Here is a 13396-nt window from a genome sequence, read left to right as displayed (position 1 = left end):
TCAACCCAATAACTGGCCTCAGGTTTGATTTTATTAATAAGACCTCTAAGATCCATGCTACAAGGCCCTGTAGGAACATCTGGAAATTATGGTTGGAATTATATAAGGACACTTACTGCTCTTGGGGGCAAATGCTCTGCCTCCATTCCCATGAAAACTCCTGCTGCAGTGAAAGCTGCACTGACAGAGTAGAAGAACCTAGAATTCCTGTATGCAAATGTTATTTAGCCTGTTTGCAAATGTTATGTATGCCACGCAGTTGCAATACACAAATACTGGAAACACAGCGTAGTTTTCATTAAGTGCGACTAATTTTGTGTTATAAAGAGTATAACATCAAATGAACTTGACATAGAAACCTGTGTATAAAGACCTTTGATTGTATAATGCTTACAATTTTTATTTACCTGTGGTTTGTAAGTCAATTATATTAGTATATTACTAGAGGCATGAAAATAACATTTTAAAATATCTCAGTTTTAAGCAGTATAGTCTTGAGCTGACATGGCTGCCCTCTATCGCTTGATTACATGATCATTAAGGTAGATTGTACATGGTGATACCCAGCCATCATTGAAGCTAAAAAGAAAACTTTAGGTAACTAATATTAGATAGAACCAGGATAGATATTTAAGATCATAAGAACCCTGGTTTTCCAGAGGCCTTCGGAATTTTATTTTTGTGCTACAGAATGTCTAAGGACACTGGGTCATAAGATAACTTATCACACATGCAAACTGTGATCTGTGACTATTTGGCAGAAGAGAGATAACAGTCCCATCTGTCAATGTGGAGGCAAGCTCCAACACATGTCAGGAACAGGCTCCAAATCAAAGTCCTTTTGAGTCTCAGTTGGAGTAGGAGACCGGCTTCTGGCACCATGTCCTCAAGATGGAATGGAAGGAAAAAAAACTACCCATGATCTGTTGTGTGTCAACGGCTCCTCACCCTGAGACAGAAGGACCTCTCTTGATCTCTATGGGCGACCAGTAATCTGAGGATTAACTTCATTAGGGGACAGTAGTCCCTCCATCATAAGGGTGAGTGAAGAGTGCCCTCTTACATGGCAGAACAGGACTCCAGACAGTGAACTATTCACAAGTGACCCCAGATCTTCTACAGGTCTTTTTCATTAAAATATTTTTATGACTTCTTGACATTTTATGTCTTCATATTTTGTTGCCCCTATTTAAAAAGAAAATTGATAGGGTCTTGCGATGGGGCACACTGGTCTTAAACTCATGATATTCCTACCTCTTATCCCATGTGCTGGGATCACAGGCATATACTACCATGAGTGCTTGTCCTTTTTATTGCTTAGGTCAGGGCCTTGTGTATGCCACTCAAGTGTTCTCCCACCAAGTTACCCCCTAGACTATATTCCATTTATTATATGGACAGGTACCTAGACAAATCAAAATACTAATAAATAATACAGTATTTTATTCACTTGGAAGTTTTTCATTAGTCTAATGATAATTATTGGTGAGCTGAACAGAAAATGCAGCCTTTGTCCCTATGGAACATAAGCAAAGAAATGCTCCATAAATTTTGACTACTGTAAATAGGATTCCTGTGTATTCTGTGAAAGGAAAATAAATTAATTGGGTTTGTTGATTTACTTTCTTTGTGTATTCAGGATAGAACTATGCTAGCAAGAGCCCTACAACTTAACTATATCCCTTGCCCTTTGGTAAGGAAAAGTATTTTGAGACAGGGTCTCATGGAATTTCCCAGGCTAGCTTTAAGTTCACTATACAGCCTTGGTGGGCTGAAATCTTCATGCTCCTACTTCAACCCTCTGATTACTTGGAGTTGCCAGTCTGTACCACCATTTCTGGATGGTGATGGGGTTTAGAAGAGACATATTGGTTGGAGAAAAACACTATAAGGAACAAGAGCTAGAACTTACGCAGTAAAATGTCATCCATTTCCTAGTCAGTGTTTGGCCATGGCTGCCAGCTCCCTGTAGCTATATATAAATCCTTTCTGTGGGTCTTCACTGGTTTTTACTTGGATGATGCTGTTTCTTGGGCCATTCCTTCTGTAGTCTCCTTTCCCTTAAGTTTTTATCAGGCTTTTCAATATGATAGCAGTAGCAATTACTTGCAAAAACTACCCTCATGTACGTATCTTAGAGCTAGCTGCAGGTGACAGTTCTAGGCCTACAGTGTAGCCTGCTTGAAAAGTAAAACTTAAATTATTGTTCCTTGTTACTAGTTGATCTCTGCCCTATCAGTGAGGAGAGTACAAACCTTTCTCCTGATGTTTCTTCTATTCATGCCCTCTTCTTTCTTGAGAACTCCTGTCAATTTTCACAAAAGGGGAATTAGCTGTTGTTTGTTTATGCTCTTTCTAGGGAGCCCACCACCCAGCTACCAAATCAATCCCACACAGAGGATTATTCTTAAATATAAACGTTCAACCTTAGTTTGGCTTGTTTATTGTCAGCCTTTGTTAACTTTAGCCCATCTGTCTTTTGCCTCTGGGCTTTTAAATTTCTCTATTTCTGTATACTTTTCTTTCATACTGGTTGTGTAAGCTGTTGCTGGTTGTGTAGCTGGGTGATTAGCCTCTGATGTCTTCCTCTCCTTGTTCTTGCTCCTAGCTCTCTTCTCTCCCAGATTTCTCCTTCTATTAATTCTTTCTGCTAGTCAACCCTGACTATTCTTTCTATTGCCTCGCTATTGGCCGTTCAGCTCTTTAGTAGACCATTAGGTCTTTTAGACAGGCACAGTAGCACAGCTTCACAGAGTTAAACAAATGCAACATAAACAGAGTAACACATCTTAAAATAATATTCCCCAATAATTATCTCTCTTTACTTCTTTTAGAGTAATGCTTAATCATCTGAAGGTCTCCTAAAATGCCAACCAGGTCTTGTGGTTAATGTGTTGAACAAACATTGCCTATTATTCAAGTCTCTGGAGTGATGCGGTTAGCAATGGCTGATTTGACACTTTCACTGTCACTAAAGCAACTGATGCAAGCTACATTTTTCTTTGAAGTTTCAAATATTTTTTATAAAAGTGAAAAATATGTCTTAATATGTCAAGAAAATACTGAAATACTATAAAATTTTTTTTGTTGTTTCCAGAAAGTTCCTGTAATTTTTCTGTTTGACAGGTAGTTTACCATAGTGTTTTATTCAACCACTGTAACTTTCCTACTTTCTCTTGTCATTTAGCTTCACATCTCTGGGTTCATCCTGACTGCTAGCACCATCTTTGGAAGATTTTTTTAAAGGTGGGGGGGGAGTATACTTCTCCTTAGGTTAAACTTAAGGATAATTCATAAATCTCTGAAAGATTATAGTAATATATATATATATATGTATATGTATTTGAGTATTTGAGAAAACATGTATGAGTAAATGAAAAATAGTAATAATTATGAAGATAATCAATTAATCATAGGTTCCATAGATGGAACAGTTCATTCTCAAACCACAAGAGCTAGAGATATAAATTTTCAAATATGTTTTTATATTGTCCTTAACAGGAAAAGAAAGTATGAGTACTGTAAACATATTTGAGTTTTGCTACAAGTTGAAACAATTCATTTTTTTTTAAATTTTGGAAACATTTAGTCAAACTCCTTTATGCCCCAACTGATATTTTTCAAGCTGAACAAAGTGTTGGACACATATGATTACTAATTTTATATTTACCCGAATTTGAGGGATATAAAGCAATTTAAATCATGTGATTGCTATAATACATGTGTCAAACAATGAATATGAACACTTGTTTTGATGTCATGTGTTTAGGAAACTTTAGGATGGGGTATAGGATACATTCCTATATCACAGGAATTTGTAAATGTTCAAACAAATGGAAGGCATAGTGTGAAACTCCTCATATGCAGTCAAAGGAAGATGCCTCTAATAAGGTGCTAACACGACCCTCATTCATGAATTGTAATAAAATGAAATGACAGAAATTATAGAGATTGCTCCCTAATAAGTAACTAAAATTTGATTGGGAATGTACAGTTGGCTGAAAAAGGCATGCTGTTAAATAAGGCCAGATAACGCATTTCACTGCCAGTCTACCTTTATTATTACACAGCTTGCTGTAATTGTCAAATTTTGAGCTATTCAATTCTTAGTCTAAATGTTTTCATTTTTCTAGTGTATGGCCACCTTTCTAATTACAGAATTTATCTGTTTGCATTCAAACTCAATAAGAAGTGCATTGACATTGTCATTTAAGTGGATGATACATTTTCATTCCTAAAAAATTGAAAGGTAATTAGTTGCATTGATTGCTTTAGGTAGTGAGTACTTGGAACACTCTGAGATGATTATGAAAGTAGAACCTTTATTTACCTAATGTTACTTTTGTTGGTTAAGCAAGAAATGGGCCAAATGTTGTCTGTCTGTCTCCATCAACGTGTGTCCCTGTCAGAGATCCAGGAATCTCAATGCTACTGTTAGACACATAGCTTTATGCTATGTTATATACAGAAAAGTATTTCAAACCTGAAAACAACAAAAATTTGTTAAAACTGAGGGAGAAACTTAATAAGAGATTGTTATATTGCTTCCATGTACTTTACCTTTGATCTTGAATTGATTATGAATGATTGCATTGACTTTCCTTGCTATATTGCAAGAAAAAGAGACGAGATAGACTGAGTTCTTAATAAAGATAGGCTTCCACATATACAATTACTTAATTGAATTTCTTAACTCCTTTGCAAGGCTAATATCATCTATATTGTGCTGTTCAATAGTGTCATTCATCAGTCTCCTTAAAATTTCTAGGTTACAGCCATTACATTTCAGGACTTGCCTGGCTGTAGTCTTTCTACACTAGCAGAGTGCACAAATCTTCAGCTTCTGTCCCTCCAACGCTGTGGGTTAACTTCTTTGCATGGCCTGAACCATTGCAAAAAACTTAAGTACATCGATGCACAGGTAAGTTGTTTGCTTTTATTATTTACCATACAATAAATATGAAATGGATACATGTTTAGATTTCAGACATGATCATTTTGAAGAAGCAGTAAAATAACTTCATCCATGAGGTTCAAAGCAATCGTTGCAGACCTAAATTCCTAGGGACTGAGTGGGTATGCAGAGGATATTCAGAGCCAGAAATTAATGATTTTGTTTCATAAACGGTGTGGTCACTGTAACAAATAACAACATTCTTTAAAATAGTATTATAAAAACAATCATGTGATTTCTTGTGATTCTGCAGCCAGACTGGACTGTACATTTTATACCATGTTGACTTGGTCTCTTTTTTAATTGTCACTTATTAGTTGGATTGAGAATTTCCAAATTTTTTTTCAGTTGCCTGTATAGGGATGTCTTAAAGGTTAGACTATCTTGGGGCTGTTAGGGATTCTTTGTTTCCAAGACTGGGAGTTTGTCCAAACATGTGCCAGTATGCAAGTGCATATCAAGCATCTGTCTGTGTCATGTCACCCAGTGTTTCATTGCCTGAGCTCTGAGTTCATGTGGGAGGGAACCACATTTGTGCCAGTATTGGGTTTTCAAGTTTCTAACAGACCATCAAACTAATGTTCCTTCACAATCTACCACCCAGTGTCTTTTTAATGATCCACATATAGAAAATAGGCTCATGTCCCAAAGACCACAAAATCTCATTAGTTTGAGCCATCAGTTCATGAACTTTGCATCTACAACAGATCCTGGTGGAGGAGCAGCTTCTCAGTGCCCTTTCTCAGCTACACTTGTGAAAGCATGGTCGTTACAAGTCAGAGAGATGCACAGTAAAATGGAAAGTTATCCCTCCTCATCCTCTTAGGAATAATGTTGAGAATGGGCTCAGTTAACCAGCACAACCTTTCCCACCTGAAAGCACAAACAATATAACCAACAAATATTCCACTGTGCTCTTTTGGGTTGTTCAAGACACTTTGTTGTATTATTCTCTATATTTTTTTAAAGAATATTAAGCAAATGTAAAAATAGCCAACTCTTTGTGGATTAATTTCTCTTCTTCATAGTATAGCTATTTGCATGATTATTCTAGAAATTAGAAACTTATGTGTTGATTTAGACATCATATCTCAACTTTGATATTTTTGAAAGGATTAAGTATTATATTTATAAGATGTTGAAATAAAATTGTTGTACTTGTTCTTTCTTTGCTTTAGGAAAACCACATTGAGACTATCAATTGTGAAAATTTGGAAAATCTCTGTGTTGTTCTTCTTAATAAAAACCTGCTGACTTCTATTCATGGCTTGGATGGATGCACTAATATCAAGAACCTTGAACTTTCACATAACAAAATCACTCGAATAAGTAAGGTCAATTTTACTATTTAAACATTTATTTTACATAATTGTATTTTGTTTCATTCACTCATTTTAGAATTAACCTTTCCGAGGACTAGGGAGATATCTCAGTTGGTAAAGTGTTGACTTGTAAGCGTGAACACCTTAGTCTGGTGTAAGAAACCCTGAGGAGATATGAGGAAGATGCTCAGTGGTTAATATTCTTGCAGTTCAAGCTTGAGGACATGAGTTTGGATCAGAGAATCCATGTCAATGCTGCTTGGGTTTGGGGACCTACCTATAATCCCAGTCACTGAAGGAGGGGACAAGGGATCCTCAGTACAAGCTGGCTTGTGAGATTAGATTTATCAATGAGCTCTGGCTTTATTGAGAGATTCTCTATCAATGAATGAGGTGGGAGAGCAATGCAGGATGATTCCTTCAATGTCAATCTTAGGCTTTCACAAGCACATGGATCTACAGTGTGCTATACATGTATTTGAACATGCATACAACATGCATACTACATACACATATGTGCATACAAATATATACACATGAGAAATGAGAAACAGGTCAGACTTGAGAGCATATATTTGTAATCTCAGTGGTAAAGAAGGGAAGACACTCAGATTCTTGAGCCAACCTAGCCTCAGTAGTGAGATAGTGAATTCCAATTTAATGAAGGTGCATTTCATAGTCACACACACAACACACAACACACACATACACACAGTATGCCACTATTCCTGATTTACGTATTTTACCATTTTAGTACCTACTTAATCTGTATTGGAAACATATCATTATTTTAATGTATATTAAAACAATACAACCATGAGTACTAATGAGTAGCTGTTAGTCATCACTGAAGTTTGCACATTCCTTTCTTTGTTCTGTTTCCTACAGAAGTGAATTAAACTCCACTGGGGAATTTAAAACTCACTTCTCTGGCCTATTTTATTGATCCTATACTTGCTACAATTCTCAGCATTTGTAGTAATATTTTCCTATTTACTTGCTGTTTGTTACTAAATAGATCACTTGAACTGACCCCTCCCTCTTTCCCTGAGGCTCCTAACATCACATAGTGTATTAGTGTGAATTACTCTTTGTCCTCCCAGTACCTCATAATTAAATGTGCATAGCTGTGTAGCTGCAACTATGGATTTTATACTTTCTAATGCATGAGGTTGGACAGATAAACATTTTAGCTTTTTTTTTTAAAAAAATTAACATCAGATACTCAAGGACCCTGGTAGGGACCGAACACTTAATAAACAATCAAGGGTTGCTAAAAGGTTGGGAACTTTATGAAGGATTGACTCTGGTAGCTCTACAAATAGCTTACACTTTTGCTTCACCCCCCATGGGCGTATCATCTTCCCTTCCTCTTCTACCCTAGTCACGATTAAATCTGACTGCCATAGAAATATCTGGTGGGCGTGGAGTATGTCGACGAGAGAAGTCAGCCCTCTGTCCATGTAGGTCAGGTTCTATTTAGATTCCTTGACATTCCTTCTATGTGTTTGCTTATATTTGCTTTTTCTTTCTTTGATGTGGGAAAACTTAAAACATTTGTGAAAATAGACTAATACAACAGAAAATCCATACACCCCTTATATATGTTCAGTGTTTACTTGAGCTTTATTTCTTTTTTAATTTTTAAAAGAAACCTTAAATGTAATTCTATCTCTTCATGTTTGAAGAAACAGTTTCTGAGAATGTGATGCCTCTTTTTTTTTTTTTTTTTTTTTAGCTAACCGCAGGATGTTATTACACCTAGAAAGCGTAGTAATGATTCCTTGCATGAACCAATAATACATAATCCTATATTCTTATCTCTATTTCAAAAACATCACATTTGTTTGAATAGTAGCATGAATAATAAACACGTTTCATTTATCAAGATCTTGAAATCCTATATCTGTAGCAATTCTAGTACTTGTTATACTCATGTATTTATTTGTGGCAAAACCTGTGTATGGCATAATTCTTCTGGCTTGTGCGTGTACTTCCTTTCAGTGTCATTAAAATTGTTTCCCTAAGCGTGATATGAGTTTTATCAAATTTGATTTCATCTGCATTGGCAAGACTTCATTATAAATACTGTTCTGTGCTCTACCTAGTCCTGGAGCAATGTCTTCCCTTGCTATGATGTCAACCTACCAGGAGTTACATTATCAATAAACATTGAGTCTGCCTTCCACAGTAGCTATCCAACGTCAGTAACTCCTCAGCCAGTTCTGGAATTTCATGCCCACCTTCCCACATCTATGTGTGATTTTTGTCTTGTTTGACCTTGTGCAGGTCTTGTGCGTACTGTTGCAATCACTAGGAGTTTGTAAGTGCAGCTGCCCTGTTGTTTTTGGAAAATACTGTTTCCTCAATGTTATTTCAAACCCATGGCTCTTACAGTCTTTCCACCTCTTTCTCAATGATCTCTGAGCTTCTGGGGAAGAAGTATGATATGTATGTCCTACTTAGGGCTGAGAATTCTACAGCCTCCTATTCTCTATAACTCTTGTCCAGTTGTTAGTCAGTTTTAGCCACCACCACCACCTTCTCTCTCTCTCTCTCTCTCTCTCTCTCTCTCTCTCTATATATATATATATATATATATATATATATATATATATATATATATATATATGTTCGCTAAATACAGCACATTTTAAGTGATTTTTTTTAATTCTTTAAAAGTTTCACTCATTATGGAGTTTATAACAGTCCTTTTCCATGACTGCATATTATTTTTTCATTGTGAATTATTGACCGATGTAAGGTCAGTTAATTTGCTGTGATTTATATTGCAGGTCAAGGACTACCTGTAATTTAGAAAAGTCAGTGTTGTACACCCTTAATATGTGTAGAGTTATTTTGCAAGTCTGATATTGAATATCAGTTTCTTTTTTGTCTATTACACCGGTCATTTGTATTCTCAAACATTTCATTCAAATATTGTGTATGTATTGACATAAATACTTAAATCTTCACACATTCCTTTCTGTGGGTTCTGATATGTATTTTAATTGGCTCTGTAGTTATTGGTTACCCTTTTTCTAAAGATTTAAATTTCTTTGTAAGAATGTTTCTTATTATTCTTCCTCATTTCTCTTTTCCTTCTCATTTTCTCATAGCCACAGAAAAAACCTTGCACTTCTACTATTTAGAATGTTACATGACTTTCTTGTTAGTCCTATATGGTGTTAATTTTAATATATGCTTTATGTGCCTTGAAAAGGAAGCCAACTTATGTTTCTCATTGGGAGACAATTTTCCTCTATAAGATGTATTTCAGTTATTTTATTTAAACTTTCTGTCTATTTGATTGGTTTTAGACTGGTAGTGTTGTGATATTTTAAATGTCAGTTAATAATAATAATGTTAATAATAATATTATTAGAAATATATTGCTTCATATAGCCTTGGATTTGTGCTCTGAGACTGTGAATTTCTACTGTTTCAAAGAAGCCTCTATCTATTTATTTGTTTATTTATTTATTTATTTGTTTGTTTGTTTTTTGTTTTTTCGAGACAGGGTTTCTCTGTGTAGTTTTGGTGCCTATCCTGGATCTCGCTTTGTAGACCAGGCTGGCCTGGAACTCACAGAGATCTGCCTGGCTCTGCCTCCTGAGTGCTGGGATTAAAGGCGTGTGCCACCACCACCTGGCTGACTCTTTTATTTTTATTGTGAATTTTAGCTTTAAATATTATTCTTCCATATTTGTATCTCTAATGTCCTTGAAACTAAATCCCATTTTTCTTGCATGGCTCTTTTGTTTGCTTGATCTTGCCTACTAACGATCTTCTACTTTAAAACATTTTAAGTATCATTGATTTAAATATTTATGTTCATAATGCACAGATTTGGAGTTACCTTTTTGATCCATGTTTAAAGTTTTCTGTCACACAGGCCATTGTCATCTGTAGTGACCAAACAACTTTTTGTTATGTTTGAGCTCTGTCATCTTACTCCACAGGGTGTTCTCTCTTGCCAGAGGAAGGCTTGAAAAGTCACAGGTTGCCCACCAACCAATTGCCTCCTCTCAGTTCCCACAAGATTGCCTCTGCACAAATGTTGGTGCAGACTGGATTATGTCAAAATTGTAACTCACTCCCTCTTGTATTAAAATATCAGGTTTGGAACTTTTTCGTGTGTTTCTTTTCAATAGTTTTCTGCATGCAAGGGGACAGTTGTGTTTAGGTAGCATCCATCAGCCAATCTGCTTCTGTTTTGTGTTGGGAAAGACAAACGTCCTTCTTTTTCAAAGCCATCTTTTTTTTTTTCAATCATCTTAAAGGGTATACTTTAAAAATATGATTCCCTCATATTCTGTTCTAATGTTCATCTACCACATACTCTGAGACCACCTATAATGATTTCCCAACTAGAAATACTAAAATTATTGATACATTTTTTGTTTTGTTTTGAAATTCTAGTGTAAATATATATAGGAATAATGATTTTTTTTTCAATGAAGGCAAGAGCCGTGATAATGTATTATTATGTGGGCACACACTAGAGTACTAGAGCAAACCTAAAAACAAAAACAAAAAACAAGAACAAAAACAAAAACAACAAAAATACCCAGACGCCCTTTTTAAGAAGAATTGGTAGAGTCGCCATTTTTATTGGCAGTAGTGAGGTAGTAATGCTATGTGGGATTTTGTGTAAGCAATGGATTTCCTGAGACTGGGTATCTATAAGATTTATGTGAAAACTGCCACAGCTTTAATTGATGTGCCTGAGGTATCTCTGTAGTACAGAGAAAACAAGGCTAAGATGTCTTTGCTGTCTGTTGGGTGTAGCGAGACTGCTGTATTTATTGAGTGCGAGAAGAGTGTACATTTGCAAGTGCTTTCCTGAAGACCAGTGGAGTCTGTTTTTCATCTTTAGGAACAGCTTAGAAACTCTGGTCAAGCTAAATGAAAAGATAGATTTTGTCATTTGGATGATAGATTGCTCTTAAGAACTCTCACGAAAGAGCACAAAGATGGATTAGTATTTATAAGTCAGCAAGTTAGAGTTCCATTGTATAATATTTCTTAAGTAGGTGAAGTAAAATTGGCAGAGATACCACTTTATTTTATATTTTTAGTTTCAAATTTAACTGGTTGCCAATGCTTTGCTAAGCCCCCTGTCTTTGATGTAGCAATAAGCAATGCTCACTCTAACTAATGTTTATATTTTCTAATATTAGAAAATATTATAATTTTTATCTGACTGTGTTTCTTTAGATTTAAGAGGACAAGAATAGTGATTTTACCATTGATCTCTTTAAAGCAATTCACTTGAAATTAAAATCAATCACCACAAATTAAACATTGCATTATTATAAATAGAGATAATATGAAATAATTTCAAAATAAGCTGTACTGTTAACAAAAGTAATGGTAAATATGAGTTACGAAACTGAATTTTTATTATTATTAAATTTGATATTTAAATATATTGACATGCAGTATCTATGGGAACATACAATTTTCACTATTACTCTTGAGATAGACATTTAAGTATAAATTGAATGACTACTAAGATTTCAACTTAACAAAGTACGTCTTATTTTAGTCAGTGAAGTTAAGTGATAAGCAGCTTTTTGGGAGAATGTATTTTTGTACAAATTGTGTAGTAATATAAAGTGCACTGTTTATGTTTTTAATTTATTGATTGATTCTTTGGGAGTTTCACATCATGTACTGCAACTCCACTCACCTCCATATCCTCCCCTCACCCTTGCAGGAACCCCCACCCCCAAAGAAAACAATAGGAAGCAAGTAAACAAGCAAATAAAAACAAGAACAAACCAAACCAAAAACAAGTTTTGAAATTGCCATGAACTCTTAGCACTGTTTGGAAAGACATTTCCATTGAAGAAGAATTTAACATGATCTGGAGTCCTTTCTGAGTGAGCACACAAAAGCTTACTGCTCAAGTCATCTTTAGCGAATTCACTTTTATCAGACTAGACATTATGTTTTCTTTTTCTTGAATTATCCATTCATAGTTTAAATTTGGTTGGACTGCAGTTAAATGGAGTGTTTGTATGATTTCTATCATTGGTGTCTTCTCCTGCTTAAAATTGAGAAGACATTTGTTTTCAATTTGTGAGATGGAGAAACAATTTTGGAATGGGAGTTGGACATTGATGGTTAATGTTTCTAAAAGTGACTTACAGAGGATCTTAAGATTTTACATTTTCTTGAAGTGGGTTTCTTTTAAAAATAGGGGATGCAATAAAAAAAAAGGTAATTTATAATCAGGTGTATAATTTAATATTCTTTAGTTCTTTCATTTTCATGTTCTTAATGAGTTCAACAAAAACATTAAATTTATATTGTTTTTTGAAAAGAACTCCATGTTCTATGAAAATAAATCTTTGTAAGTATCATTTGCAGAAAAAATATATTTTAATATAACAGAAATAAGCAACCTTCCTCTAAATAATTTAGTCGTGTACTTCACTTTTCACATAGATACTATGTAGTAGGTACAGATGAATCTTCTTTTCCTCCACATACTTAAGAAAACCAATACCCATATACTGAGGTGATTCAGTTGAAGTTACACTGCTAGTAAATGATGTAGACAGGATTTTAGGTTTAGAATTCACTCTATTGCCTTATTAATTTTAGATGTTGGTTTAGTTTTTAAGATTACAATATAATTACATCATACATCTGCAATACAACTCTTGAACTTAAGACTCACAGTCATTGTGCAAGACATGTCAGAAATACACCGAGATTAGCTCTTCTCCAAAATTTGTGTTTGAGTCATTGAGGGAGAGGTAAAGTAAAAATTCTAGACATTTTGCTTGTAGAAATGTTTTCAGTATTGTACCATAAACTTTTGTGTCCACTAGATGGCACTAGATCACCTTTTGAAATGTGCAATGCCTTAGGGTACTGTAAAAAGGGATTGCTCAGGATTGCAAATAGAGAAAAAGCTGACCATGGTTTTTCATCTAACTCGTGACAAAATGATGGTGAGAATCTATAGTTTGGACAAGTGCCCTCACTCCTGCTTCAGTGTTCTTGTTTCTCTACATCATTTATAACCCTTTGGAATTTTCACTGAAATTAAAACTTTGAAGCTCAGCTGAGCCTATGTGTGGGTATTCATGAAAATATTTTGCGC

General features: G+C 35.0%; 1 protein-coding gene across 10 annotated transcripts in view; it reads left to right on the top strand.

Annotated features, from left to right (window-relative positions):
- Positions 1-13396, top strand: part of Lrriq1 (leucine rich repeats and IQ motif containing 1) — a 187597-nt gene that overhangs the window by 25832 nt on the left and 148369 nt on the right. For all 10 annotated transcript variants that reach the window (XM_052753245.1, XM_052753239.1, XM_052753244.1 and 7 more), the window contains 2 exons: positions 4769-4921; positions 6133-6283. In XM_052753245.1, coding sequence (XP_052609205.1) covers positions 4769-4921; positions 6133-6283 — 304 coding nt within the window. The remainder of the gene's footprint in view (positions 1-4768; positions 4922-6132; positions 6284-13396) is intronic.

This window comes from Peromyscus californicus, unplaced genomic scaffold (assembly GCF_007827085.1).
Source record: "Peromyscus californicus insignis strain IS unplaced genomic scaffold, ASM782708v3 Scaffold_24__1_contigs__length_46423439, whole genome shotgun sequence".
NCBI classification, from domain to species: domain Eukaryota; kingdom Metazoa; phylum Chordata; class Mammalia; order Rodentia; family Cricetidae; genus Peromyscus; species Peromyscus californicus.
Note: the sequence above shows the minus strand (reverse complement) of the source record. Positions and strands in the feature narration are given on the sequence as shown.